This window comes from Ranitomeya imitator, chromosome 6 (genome assembly GCF_032444005.1).
Source record: "Ranitomeya imitator isolate aRanImi1 chromosome 6, aRanImi1.pri, whole genome shotgun sequence".
In the NCBI taxonomy this organism is placed as follows: Eukaryota; Metazoa; Chordata; class Amphibia; order Anura; family Dendrobatidae; genus Ranitomeya; species Ranitomeya imitator.
In genome coordinates, this window is record NC_091287.1 from 46,077,013 (window position 1) to 46,094,610 (window position 17,598).

Here is a 17,598-nt window from a genome sequence, read left to right on the forward strand (position 1 = left end):
ATGCCAACGAGTGAGCCCCCCCTGCTTGCTCAGGATCACAGCACTTGCAAAGTTTAAATACTTACCTCTCCCTGCTCCACTGCCGTGACGTGGTCCAGATTTACTGGGCCCACTAATTACTTGAACCAGCCCTACCCCCCACAACTTTAGCCAAATGACCCCCAATTTCAAATGCCTTCCAATTATTATAAGGTAAATTACGATTGACAAGCTTCTTTAACAAGAATGGATGTTTTTGCCATTAAAATGGGCAGTGTAGGTGTTTTCCTGGCCTCCACTCACTGCCGACTATGCTCCCCCATTGACTTGCATTGGGTTTCGTGTTTCGGGCGATACCCGACTTTTCGCGATAATCGGCCGTTTCCACTCGACTCGACTTCTAAGATAGTCGGGTTTCGCGAAACACGGCTCGACTCTAAAAAGGTCAAGGTCGCTCAACCCTATTTGTTAGTGTTCGGAGATTTAGTTTTCATCACTGCAGCTGAATGATTTACAGCTACTAGCCAGGCTGAGTACATGTGGGGATTACCTAGCAACCAGGCAACCCCCACATGTACTCAGGCTGGGTAGTAGCTGTAAATCATTCATCTGATGATGGTGATGAAAACTAAATCTCCGAACACTAACAAATAGGGTTGAGCGAAACGGGTCGTTCATTTTCAAAAGTCGCCGACTTTTGGCAAAGTCGGGTTTCATGAAACCCGATCCGACCCCTGTGCGGGGTCGGCCATGCGGTATGCGACTTTCGAGCCAAAGTCGCGTTTCAATGACGCGAAAAGCGCCATTTCTCAGCCAATGAAGGTAAACGCAGAGTGTGGGCAGCGTGATGACATAGGTCCTGGTCCCCACCATCTTAGAGAAGGGCATTGCAGTGATTGGCTTGCTGTCTGCGGCGTCACAGGGGCTATAAAGGGGCGTTCCCGCCGACCGCCATGTTACTGCTGCTGATCTGAGCTTAGGGAGAGGTTGCTGCCGCTTCGTCAGAAGCAGGGATAGCGTTAGGCAGGGTCCATTAACCACCAAACCGCTTGTGCTGTAGCGATTTCCACTGCCCAACACCACCTTCGGTGTGCAGGGACAGTGGAAGCTACATTTTTTTTTTTCCCCTCTGCGCTGTAGCTCATTGGGCTGCCCTAGAAGGCTCCCTGATAGCTGCATTGCTGTGTGTACGCCGCTGTGCAAACCAACTGCTTTTTTCAAAGCACAAATCCTCTTGTTCCTTCCTTTCTGCACAGCTATCTTTTTTGTTTGTCCACACTTTTTATTTAATTTGTGCATCAGTCCACTCCTTATTGCTGCCTGCCATACCTGGCTGAGATTACTGCAGGGAGATAGTAATTGTTGGACACTCCCTGTTTTTTTTTTTTTTTTTTTGTGGGAGATTAAGATTGACATTTCTGCTAGAGTGCCATCCCTGTGTGTGCCATCTCTCACTCAGTGGGCCATAGAAAGCCTATTTATTTTTTTGCTTGATTTGGGTTATAAAATCTACCTGAAAAAATCACTACATCAATCAGTGGGAGATAAATATTGGCCTCTGGGCTTGTGTGCCACTCCTGACTCCTGTCTGCGTCATCTCTCACTCAGTGGGCCATAGAAAGCCTTTTTTTGTTTTATTTGTTTTCTAAATTCTCCCTGAAAAAATCATTTTATTTTATTTGGTTTCTAAATTCTTCCTGAAAAAATCATTTTATTCTATTTTTTTTTTTCCTAAAGTCTCCCTGAAAAAAAAAAAAAAATCAAATCAGTGGGAGATTAATATTGCCCTTTCTGCTTGTGTGCCAGTCTTGACTCCTGGGTGTGCCATCTCTCTCTCTCTCTCCAATTGTGGGCCATAGAAAGCCTATTATTTTTTTAGCTTGATTTGGGTTCCAAAATCTACCTGAAAAAATCACTACATCAATCAGTGGGAGATAAATATTGGCCTCTGGGCTTGTGTGCCACTCCTGACTCCTGTGTGCGTCATCTCTCACTCAGTGGGCCATAGAAAGCCTTTTTTTGTTTTATTTGTTTTCTAAATTCTCCCTGAAAAAATCATTTTATTTTATTTGGTTTCTAAATTCTTCCTGAAAAAATCATTTTATTCTATTTTTTTTTTCCTAAAGTCTCCCTGAAAAAAAAAAAAAAATCAAATCAGTGGGAGATTAATATTGCCCTTTCTGCTTGTGTGCCAGTCTTGACTCCTGGGTGTGCCGTCTCTCTCTCTCTCTCCAATTGTGGGCCATAGAAAGCCTATTATTTTTTTAGCTTGATTTGGGTTCCAAAATCTACCTGAAAAAATCACTACATTAATCAGTGGGAGATAAATATTGGCCTCTGGGCTTGTGTGCCACTCCTGACTCCTGTGTGCGTCATCTCTCACTCAGTGGGCCATAGAAAGCCTTTTTTTGTTTTATTTGTTTTCTAAATTCTCCCTGAAAAAATCATTTTATTTTATTTGGTTTCTAAATTCTTCCTGAAAAAATCATTTTATTCTATTTTTTTTTTCCTAAAGTCTCCCTGAAAAAAAAAAAAAAATCAAATCAGTGGGAGATTAATATTTACATTTGTGCTTCAGTGACAGTCCTGCGTGTGTGGCATCTCTCTCATTTGTTGCCACCAACAACAGAGTGTGTAACATTGTGCCTGATTTTCGTTGTGGTCTCACTCACCTGTAAAGGGGTAGCTAAATCATACTGAAGTTATAGCTCACCGTGTAAGTTGTGTGACAGCAACAAATACCGTTAGTTTGGTTACGTTTTTAAAACAATGAGGAAGTCTGGTGGAAGAGGTCGTGGCCGGGGGCGTTCATTGTCAGCTGGTAATGAGGGTAGTGGTAGTGGTGGAGCATCAGCTGGTCGTGGGAAAAAAAATATTGCACCTAAGTCTGGAGCTGTGGAGCCAGGTTCGTCGTCTGGCTACACAAGGCCTCGAACGCTCCCTTTTCTGGGAGTAGGAAAACCGCTTTTAAAGCCGGAGCAGCAAGAGCAAGTTTTGGCTTATCTTGCTGACTCAGCCTCTAGCTCTTTTGCCTCCTCTCGTGAAACTGGTAAATGTCAAAGCAGCGCGTCGTTAGTGGATGTTCACGGTCAGGGACAAGTCGCTTCCTTGTCCTCTTCAGCAAAAACAACAACAGAGAAGAATGCAGCAGGCGACACAACGGGTTACTCCATGGAGCTCTTTACACATACCGTCCCTGGCTTAGAAAGTGAAGCAGTTAACAGTCCATGCCCATTACAAGTTGAATCTGACATGGAGTGCACTGATGCACAGCCACAGCCAGACTACTATGCTGGTCCTTTGACTCAGACCACAACATTGCCCTCGCAGGGTAATGATCAAGAATCAGACCCTGATGAGACTATGTTGCCCCATCACGAACGCTATACCACCGACCGACACGGTGACACACACGAAGTTGCACACGAGCTACAAGAAGAGGTAATAGATGACCCAGTTCTTGACCCCGATTGGCAGCCATTGGGGGAACAGGGTGCAGGCGGCAGCAGTTCTGAAGCGGAGGAGGAGGGGCCGCAGCAGGCATCAACATCGCAACAGGTTCCATCTGCCGGGCCCGTATCTTGCCCAAAACGCGTGGCAAAGCCAAAACCTGTTGGAGGACAGCGTGGCCATCCGGTTAAAGCTCAGTCTGCAATGCCTGAAAAGGTATCCGATGCTAGAAAGAGTGCAGTCCGGCATTTTTTTAAACAACATCCAATTGATCAGCGCAAAGTCATCTGTCAAAAATGTTCAACTACCTTAAGCAGAGGACAGAATCTGAAAAGTCTCAATACAAGTTGCATGCATAGACATTTAACCACCATGCATTTGCAAGCCTGGACTAACTACCAAATGTCCCTTAAGGTTGTAGCACCCTCGGCCAATGAAGCTAGTCAGCAACGCAACATCCCTTCCGGCAGTGTAGGGCCACCATTTTCCGCACCACCTGCAGTATCTGTGCAGGTTTCTTTGCCAGGCCAAAGCAGTCAGGGTCAGGGAATCACCAGTTTCGTAGTAGGAAACACTGCATCTAGGGCACCGGCGGCAACAATACCATCTCCCACCGTCTCTCAGTCTGCCATGTCCACCGGCACCCCCGCTAGTTCCACGATCTCCAGCTCTCCAGTCCAGCTCACCCTACATGAGACTATGGTTAGAAAAAGGAAGTACTTAGCCTCGCATCCGCGTACACAGGGTTTGAACGCCCACATAGCTAGACTAATCTCGTTAGAGATGATGCCCTACCGGTTAGTTGAAAGCAAAGCTTTCAAAGCCCTGATGGACTACGCTGTACCACGCTACGAGCTACCCAGTCGACACTTTTTTTCCAGAAAAGCCATCCCAGCCCTCCACCAGCATGTTAAAGAGCGCATCGTCCATGCACTCAGGCAATCTGTGAGCACAAAGGTGCACCTGACAACAGATGCATGGACCAGTAGGCATGGCCAGGGACGTTACGTGTCCATCAAGGCACACTGGGTGAATGTTGTGGATGCAGGGTCCACAGGGGACAGCAAGTTTGGGACAGTTCTGCCTAGCCCACGGTCTAGGAAACAGTTGGCTGTAGCCGTTCGCACCCCCTCCTCCTCCTCTTCGTCCTCCTGCAGAAGCGAGAGCTCGTCCACAGACCGCAGTCGCACAACCACTCCATCCGCAGCTGCCACTGTTGCACACCAGGTCTCCCATTATGGGGCAGCTACTGGCAAACGTCAGCAGGCTGTATTGGCTATGAAGTGTTTGGGCGACAACAGACACACCGCGGAAGTTCTGTCCGAGTTCTTGCAGAAAGAAACGCAGTCGTGGCTGGGCACTGTAGATCTTGAGGCAGGCAAGGTAGTGAGTGATAACGGAAGGAATTTCATGGCTGCCATCTCCCTTTCCCAACTGAAACACATTCCTTGCCTGGCTCACACCTTAAACCTGGTGGTGCAGTGCTTCCTGAAAAGTTATCCGGGGTTATCCGACCTGCTCCTCAAAGTACGTGGACTTTGCTCACATATCCGCCGTTCGCCCGTACACTCCAGCCGTATGCAGACCTATCAGCGTTCTTGAACCTTCCCCAGCATCGCATAATCATAGACGTTGCAACAAGGTGGAACTCAACACTGCACATGCTTCAGAGACTGTGCGAACAGAGGCGGGCTGTTATGTTTTTGTGGGAGGATACACATACACGGGCAGGCAGTAGGATGGCAGACATGGAGTTGTCAGGTGTGCAGTGGTCGAAGATTCAAGACATGTGTCAAGTCCTTCAGTGTTTTGAGGAATGCACACGGCTGGTTAGTGCAGACAACGCCATAATAAGCATGAGCATCCCCCTAATGCGTCTGCTGATGCAAAGTTTGACGCACATAAAGGATCAGGCGTCTGCAGCTGAGGAAGAGGAAAGCCTTGATGACAGTCAGCCATTGTCTGGACAGGGCAGTGTACAGGACGAGTTAGCGGGCGAAGAGGAGGAGGAGGACGAGGAGGATGATGGGGATGATTATATTTTTAATGAGGAAGCTTTTCCGGGGCCACTGGAAATTGGTGGCGCGGCAAGGCCGGGTTCTGGTTTTTGGAGGGACACAAGTGACGTGGATTTGCCTGAAACTGCCCCTCAACCAAGCACAACCGCAGATTTGAGAACTGGAACTTTGGCCCACATGGCGGATTATGCCTTACGTATCCTCAAAAGGGACACACGCATAACTAAAATGATGAACGATGACGATTACTGGTTGGCCTGCCTCCTTGATCCTCGCTATAAAGGCAAATTGCAAAATATAATGCCACATGAGAACTTGGAACTAATATTAGCAACCAAACAATCAACTCTTGTTGACCGTTTGCTTCTGGCATTCCCTGCACACAGCGCCCGTGATCGTTCTCACACGAGCTGCAGGGGCCAGCAGACCAGAGGAGTTAGAGGGGCAGAAATCAGAAGTGGCGTTGGCCAGAGGGGTTTTCTGACCAGGTTGTGGAGTGATTTTGCTATGACCGCAGACAGGACAGGTACTGCAGCATCAATTCAAAGTGACAGGAGACAACATTTGTCCAGTATGGTTACAAACTATTTTTCATCCCTTATCGATGTTCTCCCTCAACCGTCATTCCCATTTGATTACTGGGCATCAAAATTAGACACCTGGCCAGAATTGGCAGAATATGCATTGCAGGAGCTTGCTTGCCCGGCAGCTAGTGTCCTATCAGAAAGAGTATTCAGTGCTGCAGGTTCAATACTAACAGAAAAAAGGACTCGTCTGGCTACCCAAAATGTAGATGATCTAACCTTCATTAAAATGAACCACAACTGGATTTCGAAATCTTTTGCCCCACCTTGCCCGGCTGACACCTAGCTTTCCTATGAAAAGGTCTTGCCTGTGGACTATTCTGAATGCCTTTTCCAATCTCGTAATTTTCTGCACCTGATTGTCCAGCATACGACATGTTTACACCTCACTAAATGGCCAAACTCCCCACACGGGGCCGTGGTATCGACACTTGGCGACAGCACCCGTGAGAGTGCTGTTTGTCTGAAGAGGTGGGTGTGCCCGCTTTTGGTCGACGGCACTGCCACTGGGTCCCTCCTAGTACAATAAAGTGTCTCTGGCGGTGGTGGTGCACACCCAACGTCAGACACACCATTGTAATATGAGGGGCCCTGGGCCTGTACCGCCGGCCACAAGACAGTTCCCCCCCCAAGCTCAAACAGTGCTCTACCACTTGCAAAATTATCTCACAGCTCCACCAATGTTTAGTCTATGCGCTGACATCCTTCAATGCCTGCCACTGACAATACCATTGTATTGACATTTTTGTTATGTTAGGCCTTCGAAGCCTGTCTGCGGTCACTCCTTCCACTATGCCTCCACTGACCACACCACTGCTGCCCGTGTACCCCTGGAACCAATTTAAAATTGCCTACAGCCATGTGTTATTATTTTAGGCCTTCGATGCCTGTCTGCAGTCACTCCTTACAATATGCCTCCACTGACCACACCACTGCTGCCCGTGTACCCCTGGAACCAATTTAAAATTGCCTACAGCCAGCCCAATTTTTTTATTTTAGGCCTTCGATGCCTGTCTGCGGTCCGTTCTTTCTACTACTACTACACTGACCAGGCCACTGCTGCCCGTGTACCCCTGGAACCAATTTAAAATTGCCTACAGCCATGTGTTATTATTTTAGGCCTTCGATGCCTGTCTGCGGTCACTCCTTACAATATGCCTCCATTGACCACACCACTGCTGCCCGTGTACCCCTGGAACCAATTTAAAATTGCCTACAGCCAGCCCAACTTTTTTATTTTAGGCCTTCGATGCCTGTCTGCGGTCACTCCTTCCACTAGGCCTCCACTGACCACACCACTGCTGCCCGTGTACCCCTGGAACCAATTTAAAATTGCCTACAGCCATGTGTTATTATTTTAGGCCTTTGTTGCCTGTCTGCGGTCACTCCTTACAATATGCCTCCACTGACCACACCACTGCTGCCCGTGTACCCCTGGAACCAATTTAAAATTGCCTACAGCCAGCCCAATTTTTTTATTTTAGGCCTTCGATGCCTGTCTGCGGTCCGTTCTTTCTACTACTACTACACTGACCAGGACACTGCTGCCCGTGTACCCCTGGAACCAATTTAAAATTGCCTACAGCCATGTGTTATTATTTTAGGCCTTCGATGCCTGTCTGCGGTCACTCCTTCCACTAGGCCTCCACTGACCACACCACTGCTGCCCGTGTACCCCTAGAACCTATTTATAATTGCATAGAGCATCCTTTTTTTAATAGTAGGCGTACAAAGTCTGTCTGCGGTTCACTATTGAAATTGTCCTCCACTGCCCAGAGCACTGCAGCTTGTGTACCCCTGTAACTTTTTTCTGCTGCAGTGAGCCACATTTTTGGTTTGAGTCCTACTACCTGTGTCTGTCTGCGCCACTCAATTCAGCTGTGTTCCTTTGAAAAAAGCTGAGCGTCAATAGTCTTGTTTTCAGCCTCTAGGAATTTTAAAACTGCATTGGGTGTACAACTTTGGTAGGGCCTACTAACGGTTTCTGCCTCCCCAAGGTGTTCCCCAGGTTTCCTCTCCATTGCTTCAATCTTCATGCTCTCGTTTAGTAGTTGTTGGAAACTACGCTGCATTAGGCCTACAAATTGGGTATGGGGTGTAGAGAGATGGTGTGTTCCACTCCAAGGTGTTCTCCAGGTTGCCTTTCCTGAGCTTCAATCTTCATGCTCTCGTTTAGTAGTTGTTGGAAACTACGCTGCATTAGGCCTACAAATTGGGTATGGGGTGTAGAGAGATGGTGTGTTCCACTCCAAGGTGTTCTCCAGGTTGCCTTTCCTGAGCTTCAATCTTCATGCTCTCGTTTAGTAGTTGTTGGAAACTACGCTGCATTAGGCCTACAAATTGGGTATGGGGTGTAGAGAGATGGTGTGTTCCACTCCAAGGTGTTCCCCAGGTTTCATCGCCATTGGTTCGATCTTCATGCTCTCGTTTAGTAGTTGTTGGAAACTACGCTGCATTAGGCCTACAAATTGGGTATGGGGTGTAGAGAGATGGTGTGTGCCACTCCAAGGTGTTCTCCAGGTTGCCTTTCCTGAGCTTCGATCTTCATGCTCTCGTTTAGTAGTTGTTGGAAACTACGCTGCATTAGGCCTACAAATTGGGTATGGGGTGTAGAGAGATGGTGTGTTCCACTCCAAGGTGTTCCCCAGGTTTCCTCTCCATTGCTTCGATCTTCATGCTCTCGTTTAGTAGTTGTAGAAAACTACACTGCATTAGGCCTACAAATTGGGTATGGGTTGTAGAGAGATGGTGTGTTCCACTCCAAGGTGTTCCCCAGGTTTCGTCCACATTGCTTCGGTCTTCCGACTCTCGTTTAGTAGTTGTAGAAAACTACACTGCATTAGGCCTACAAATTGGGTATGGGGTGTAGAGAGACGGTGTGTTACACTCCAAGGTGTTCCCCAGGTTTCGTCCACATTGCTTCGATCTTCCGACTCTCGTTTAGTAGTTGTTGAAAACTACACTGCATTAGGCCTATAAATTGGGTATGGGGTGTAGAGAGATGGTGTGTGCCACTCCAAGGTGTTCTCCAGGTTGCCTTTCCTGAACTTCTATCTTCAGGCTCTCATTAAATTGTAGTTAAATGGAACAACTGCATTTGGCGTACTAGTTGGTTTGGGGCCTACTATTGGTGTCTGCCACTCCTTGCTGTTCTCCTGGTTTTCTGTCCTGAAATTCCATTTTCAGGCTCTTGTTAAGTAGTTGTTAATGTTAGACTGCATTTGGCCTACTAGTTGGGTTGGGGCCTACTATCGGTGTCTGCCACTCCTTGCTGTTCTCCTCAACTGAACAAAGCTGGGCCGCCTGTTTACTACGGTTGCCAATTTTGAACTGCATGTCGACTACTTACTGATTTGGGCCTACTCTCTGTGTCAGCCTCTCATTCCAGTTGTCCTCCACTGCAATGCCCCCTGGTTAGTCCTGTGTTACCAATTTTGAACTGCATTTAGCCCACTTTATTCTTTGGGCCTATATCTGTGTTTCCTCCTCATCCTGCCCATTGCCCAGCCAGTGATAGATGAGTCTGCTGGTACATTGACCCATAACGCAAAATTCCCCGTGCACGCTACACAGCAAGATTGTGACCCTGCTGAAAGTCAGGTTCCTCTTCCCGCATACCATACCACCTTACACGGGGACAAAGAGGAAGGTGCAGATGAAAGTGCAGGTTCCTTCATCAGGTGGTGGGAGGAATACTAGTTGGCAACGTCACTGGCACAGGGCCTCTCATAGTACGCTAAAGTGTTGCTGCCGGTGGGAGGCGCCCCCGCCGTGCAAACACACCGCTGTACTTTGAGGGGCCCTGTGCCAGTGCCAATGCCAATGAGTGGGCCCCCCCTGCTTGCTCAGGATCACAGCACTTGCAAAGTTTAAATACTTACCTCTCCCTGCTCCACTGCCGTGACGTGGTCCAGATTTACTGGGCCCACTAATTACTTGAACCAGCCCTACCCCCCACAACTTTAGCCAAATGACCCCCAATTTCAAATGCCTTCCAATTATTATAAGGTAAATTACGATTGACAAGCTTCTTTAACAAGAATGGATGTTTTTGCCATTAAAATGGGCAGTGTAGGTGTTTTCCTGGCCTCCACTCACTGCCGACTATGCTCCCCCATTGACTTGCATTGGGTTTCGTGTTTCGGGCGATACCCGACTTTTCGCGATAATCGGCCGATTCCACTCGACTCGACTTCTAAGATAGTCAGGTTTCGCGAAACACGGCTCGACTCTAAAAAGGTCAAGGTCGCTCAACCCTACTAACAAATACTCGGAGATCACGCGAGCGTGCTCTGGAAAACCCGAGCAACGAGTATAATCGCTCATCACTAATAATGAGACAAACCCTTTAAAAGGGTCTCCGGAATGTATAAATAGGGTTATAAATGGTGGCACAATCAAAATAAAAACATAATGGAAACATATCTTATTCTCTCTTATGTCTCACTCAGCCAGTTATCTTTCTTTGCGCTAATGAGGGGCAAAACCCCCAAAACACGTGTCTACAATTGGGGTTTCTGGCTACTTGGAAATCGTATTCTATGCTATTTTTATACTGCTGTCTCCACCAGTTTACAAATCAGACGTAAAGACTTGTCATTCATATGAAGTCACATGATTGCAAAGACCAATTGATTCCCATCATGGAGATATTTGCGGCATGATGACTTCACATCATTACAGATTATAAACATCGCCTAGAACAAGGGGACATGGGAATAGGACAAATTTGGTGACTATATTACACTTGCAGTAATTTTAGCTTTTAACTCTATTTCTATTTTTTCTGATTTCTATTTAATTTTTCAACTTCGATTTGAGGAAATGGAAATGGCAATAATCTATGATACAATGACATCCAATTCCTCTTTCCAGGGAAAAACACAATTTTCTGTCTCTCATGAAAGGAGGCATAACCCTCCCCGGCTAATTCAGTTAAATGATAGGGAAAATTGCATCTCTAGTGTCGGCTTAGTCCTCCCCACATGTGCAAGGACATGATAACGGAGCAGCGTCAGCTCTGCAATTGATAAACTGCATTGATGTTCATTCAGATTCCATCTTGCTTCCGAGTCTCATCTGCCCGGGACAAAGCAGCACCGGCTACAGACCCATGTTTAGGCTTAAAAATAGGATTTTAGGAAATAAACAGATTTCAGTGTGTAACAACACAGCGGCCCCAGGCTGTTCCCTGTATCGAAGGCCGGGCGACTGATAAGATATCACTTTGGGACTCATTCGTAATGAGCCATTTATATTCATAGCTTTAATTGCCTTCAGTTACAACGCTAACTGGAAGTCAAATCTTTGGGAAAAAAAAAGAAAGTCTTTCCGGATGAAATAGGGCTGGAAATTCTCCACCATCCATCATTTGCATGACATTAATGCAGATTATTAACTGTGTTTATTTAGATGAATAGTTGAATATTTAGAATTGTCCTTTGTGTAAAGAATGGGGAGTTATTACGCTCCAAGTGACACAAGCCAGTAGGAATTTGTATATGTGGAGCATCGTTTGTTATCAGGGCTGTCATTCATTAACGCTATTATCACCAGTAGGACAAAGAACACGAACAGCAATGATGAAAGAAAAGCAATAACTATTTAGTATGTGCAGACGACGTCCGTTAAACTTGGGCGATCCCGCTAAGTCTTGCAAGCAGAAGCCGCTTTAGGACAACGCTGTCAGTGTTTTTCCCGAAACGTCTTTTTTGGCATCTTTTTCAATGGCTTTACCGCCAACATTTTTTTTTATTTTACTGCTATGTATAAAATAGTGAACAATTTCCAAGTGAAAGTTGCCTGCAGAATGGTCAGGTCACTTCTTTTATCCACTTTGCGTTTTTACAAATCAAAAAACCCCAAATGCTGAACATATGAACAACATAGAAATGCGAATGTTTATTCTTTTTAATGCTTATTTCCTGGCAGGTTATGGTGCATATCCCCCCTAAAAAGTCGTCATGCGCACCCTAAGAGGACCACAGCTACATAGAATATGCTAGGTTTTGCGTCACATCTATGCTAAAGCCTGCTGCACTATTATATCACCATAATGGAAACCTAATGATAGTCATCGGGGGCCAATGGTGTACGTCATAACACAGACCCACTACAGATAGAAATTCTTTTCACTTGCTTCTATGACGGAACAGAATTTATAGAGTTACAAAAAAAAGCAACTTTTGCAATATAACTTATTAAAAATCCTCGCCGCTGTATACAATGGAGAGATTTTTAATTCTATAGTTTGCTGTGCTTTGACAATGCCACTAAGCTGAACTGTTAGGCTAAGTTCACACTGTGTGTTTTTGCTGCATTTTTTTTGCTGCATTTTTTATGCTAATTTTCAGCTGTACCAACAAAGCCTATCAGATGTCAGAAATCTAATGCACACACATTATTTTTTTTATCACCAGTATTTTGCGCTTTGTGTAGTTTTTTGAACATAGAGCAGGTCACTTATTTCAACGCTTTTAAGCATTTTTCACCCATTAACTTGAAAGCACCAAAAACGCTCCAGAGATCTTGGTGCCGAGATCTCCATCTGCGCATGCGCCGACCCTGACAGCCATTTTCCCGGAATCCACCTTACAGAAAACCATAGAACTGCTGGGGGCTCTGGCCTTTCACAGAATATCAGCAGAGCCCCCGCACCCCAGCACCGGAGACACCCGCAGCAGCACCGGACACCCCCACAGCATGGCCGGACACCCCCGCAGCACCGCTAAGCACCCGCAGCACAGCCGGACACCCCCTCATTCCAGCCTGCAGCCTCCAGCAAAGGTACCGGTAATTTATATCCGCATTATGAGACGCTCCCCCATTTTCCCCCCAAATTGGGGGGAAAAAGTGTGTCTTAAAGTCCGAAAAATACTGTAGATAGTGGAGAACCCAACTTCATTCTTCCCCACTTAAAAGAGCTAGAACTTTTTTCCAAAATTACTGATTTTTGTAATTTTCCCATCAAAGTTTGTATCCTCTTAATACATTGCAATCATCATATTATATAGCACTGTGTACTTACAATTTTTGTTTTTCTACGTAGCTAATTCTTTTAACCACTCCCCCACCACTGATTGGAAGGTGTGTACAGTGTACACAGATATCTGTCAATCAGTGGTGTGGCGGGGTTATGAAAAGCTAAGAATTCAGAGCACTAGTAGATCTGCAGCAAGATAAGAGAGGTTTTAATCAAAACGACATGAACCAGTAAGTGACACATCGCTGGAATCAGGGTCTCTACCCGTACAACATTCTGCTATGACATTACATAGCAAAAACCTGTCAACAGATTTTCTTTAATGCTAATAAGCAAAAACACACTGTGGGCACAGTTATTTGGCAATTTGTATTTTTGATGAATACTTTTATTATTGAACAACTACAGGGCTGTTGGTCAACTATACAACTATACTTTGCTCACAATATTTCAATGAGGAACTACAGTTGGTGCCTTTAAGGGTGTATGGATGACCCTGCTTGTAATTTTTGGCATGCTTAGCACTGAGTGCATAGCCTTTACAAGTCTAGGAGTACTACTACATGACAATTTGAACAGAATGTGTATGATGCCCTCCTAGACATGGTCTATATGAGTCGATCTTACATCACATTTTTGGCAGTTCTTGCTTCCTTCACAAATTACACTCAAATTTCCAGTTGTTTACTATAAATTTCAATCTTGGTTTACTTTTTTTTTTTTTTTTAAATCCTTGTAAAATGTTGCCATATATACAAGTCATCATACAAACAAAAATGTTTCTTAACATTATTTTCCTGTAATCAACAAGTTCTCTTCGATTTTGAATGTTTTATTGTCAGTCCTTAAAGTAAAGTAAAAGTGTACCACTGCCACCCAAAGCTCTTTGCTCAGATTTCCCTTTGACTCCCATTATACTCGTTACTCTAAATGAGCATTTGAGCATTAGGAATTGCTCAATTTGAGTAACGAACATCTGAGCATATTAGTGCTCATTCTTCTCTAGCCAGCACCTGTAAACACTCTGTTACAGAATTCTGGAATGCTGTATATAAGTTCCCAATGCGCTCTGCATAATGCAAAAAGTGCTTATATTATACCCACTTACGGCGCGGCCTGGTCCGATGGGTGTCGCTAATCTTGATCCGGTGCCTTCTCTCTTCTTGAGATCCCCGTCCTCCTTCTTGTCTCATATGGATTATGCATTTTATGTTGCCTACATAGTGTCCTCCATTGCACTCCTGCGTAGGCGTATTTCTATACTGTAACGCACATGCACAGGAAAAGACCAAAGAGCGCCAGTGCATGTGCACTACAATACTTTGCTCTGCCCTTGGCAGGGCAGAGAGAAGTATGCCTGCACAGGAGTGCAGTGAAGGACAGTGTATAGATGACATAGGACGTGTCGTTCACACAAAGCAAGGAGGATGACAACCGCAAGAAGAGAGGAGGTGCCAGATCAGGACCAGAAACGCCAATCAGACTGCACCGCGCCATAGGTGAGTATAATATAAGATATTTTTTGTGTTATGCAGATCGAATTGGGGACATATATACACAATATTAGTATGCTGTAACGGAGGGCTTACAGGTGCTGGTCCTACTTTATATGGGAAAAACCAAGTGTCAAGTTCTCTTTAATCTGTTCATCAACTTTTTGGGCAACGCTAACCGCATCCTCCCTAGCACTGTTCAGAGAGGTGACAATTTTCCTTCACCACTTTCCAATCTACCATTTAAGAAGGGCCCGCAAGTTCTCAATAAGTTTTAAGTCAGGAGAAGAAAGGGCTGTGTCATTGTTCTTTCATTTTTAAGGCCTTTACTGGCAGCCGAGCAGTGGAGACTTTGATGCTGCGATGGAGCATTGTACTGCATAAAATCATGGTTTTCTTGAACAATGCAGACTTTTACTGTACCAATGCTAGAAGAAAGTGTCTTCTAAAAACTGAGAGTAGGTTTGAGGGCTGATATTGAGTCCATCTTCCTACCCTTGCAATGAACACCTTGTCCTTCTGTGTCTTGCTCAGTGGTGGTCTGGTTTCAGCCTTCTTACCTCAGCCATGTCTCTGAGGACTGAACACCTTGTCCTTCTGTGTCTTGCTCAGTGGTGGTCCGGTTTCAGCCTTCTTACCTCAGCCATGTCTCTGAGGACTGAACACCTTATCCTTCTGTGTCTTGCTCAGTGGTGGTCTGGTTTCAGCCTTCTTACCTCGGCTGTGTCTCTGAACACCTTGTACTTCTGGGCCTTCAGGGAGGTTGTAGTTCTGGAATATGACAGTACTGGAGGATGGATAATGGCTTCCCGGTCTCTTCACATTTGTTTTTTCTCAATTCTTTGGCAGTAAATGTGTGGTCTTCTATTCTCCTCATGTTTTTTGTGGCCCTGTTGACTTCGCAAGAAAACTTCTAATGCTTCTGTAATCGCGACCCCAAAATATTGGTAATTTCAGAAGTGCTGCATCCCTCTGTAAGACTTATAACAAATTTTGACTTTTCAGAGTCAGTTAAAATTATTATTACAAATGATTGCACATTCTACAAATTAAACAAAGTTTCTTACTTCCATGTGTATTATTGATTTATGAAAACAAATTATAATGGTTAGCCTTGGAAAAACAATACAAACTTTAGTTTACTCGCATTTAATTTGGTTTATTGAATAATTTAAATATTATTACTTTCTATTACTACTCAGGGCATCCAAGATATTTCAATCAACTATCTACTGGTCTTGACATGGTTGGATTGGCAGCAGATTGGTTGACCTCAACAGCAAACACAAATATGTAAGTTTTTATTGGCAAATACATTACTTGCTAAAGAGAACATCCAAATTGTGATATTATGGCTGATTCCCTTCAGTACAAGGAGTGCCTAAACATTATATACACCTTCTGTGTCAAAAAAGTCAATGAACCAAGAAATGGACTGAAACCCATCAGAATATTGCAGATGCATTGCCTTTATTTTTGTGCTTGCAAAGACGCACAAGTGCCTTGCTGGTTACTACTTACAAAAGTGACACACAATGCATGGTGGTTGCACTGACTCTTGGTGGGATCTTGTAATTGAACAACTGGAGAGCTATATTTACTTCTGCAGTAGTTTCTGATGCCCAGAGGACCAGGAGGAGCACCACAAATCCCCCAGAAGGTCACATTGCATCCAAGATGGCTGCTAGCTTCTGACTCTTCCATATTAACAGTCTAACTGAAGATCCCCATACACATTAGATCAGGGGTCCCCAACTCCAGGCCTCGAGGGCCGCCAACAGTGCAGGTTTTCAGGATTTCTTTAGTATTGCATCGGTGGTAATGTGATCATCTGCACAGGTGATGATTCCAACTCCTTTGCAATACTAAGGAAATCCTGAAAACCTGCACTGTTGGCGGCCCTCGAGGCCTGGAGTTGGGGACCACTGCCTTAGATGGCTGTCGGCGAGAACCATCATTGAGTCAGCAACTATCTCGGCAGTCTCTGCCTATACACAGGACTGCTTGCTCTGCCGAATGCTCCTGTGTTCTGTTTGAGCGAGATGCTGCCAGACATTTCAGGAAAACAAAAGGATATGCATTCAAAAATGGGACGTGGTTGATCCCTAACTCCCTCAACAACCAATTGTTCCATGCCCCAATACACATTCGACTGTCAATATCAGTGGGTTTGGCCAACATTAAACTAATATGTATGGGGGCTCAAGACTTGCAAGTCTTCCAGCTTTGTTTCAGGAACATCTCCGAGATATTGCTTCTCTGTGGCTCCCTGACATTCAGTTCTGTCCAGCCTTTTCCTCAGTGATTGGACTCAGACTTACTGTCCACTCATTTTCAGAGCAAATATTATGCATCTTCATATTTTTGAGCACCATGTGAGGTAGTGTACAGTGTGAAGATGCATAATATACAGTACAGACCAAAAGTTTGGACACACCTTCTCATTTAAAGATTTTTCTGTATTTTCCTGACTATGAAAATTGTAAATTCTCACTGAAGGCATCAAAACTATGAATTAACACATGTGAAATTATATACTTAACAAAAAAGTGTGAAACAACTGAAAATATGTCTTATATTCTAGGTTCTTCAAAGTAGCCACCTTTTGCTTTGATGACTGCTTTGCACACTCTTGGCATTCTCTTGATGAGCTTCAAGAGGTAGTCACCAGAAATATTTTTCATCTCACAGGTGTGCCCTGTCAGGTTTATTAAGTGGGATTAATTGCCTTATAAATGGGGTTGGGACCGTCAGTTGTGTTGAGCAGAAGTCTGGTGCATACACAGCTCATAGTCCTACTGAATAGACTGTTAGGCCGGCGTCACACACAGCGTAAAACAATACGGTCCGTATATTACGGCCGTAATACGCTGAAAAGTCCCGAAAAAAGTGGTCCGTAGCTCCTCCGTAGGCAGGGTGTGTCAGCGTTTTTTGCGCATGGCATCCTCCGTATGTAATCCGTATGGCATCCGTACTGCGTGGTTTTCTCGCAGGCTAGCAAAACCAACATACCGCTATAGAAGTGATCCATGTGTCCCAAAAAGAAAAGAAAATATATATATACTGTCTATATATATATATATATATATATA

The 17,598-nt window shown here is 44.9% G+C and overlaps 1 protein-coding gene across 1 annotated transcript in view; it reads left to right on the forward strand.

The window, feature by feature from the left end:
* GAD2 (glutamate decarboxylase 2) overlaps positions 1-17,598 on the forward strand; it is a 117,826-nt gene that overhangs the window by 32,081 nt on the left and 68,147 nt on the right. The window contains exon 5 of the mRNA XM_069729593.1: positions 15,709-15,799. Within this exon, the coding sequence (XP_069585694.1) occupies positions 15,709-15,799 (91 nt within the window). The remainder of the gene's footprint in view (positions 1-15,708; positions 15,800-17,598) is intronic.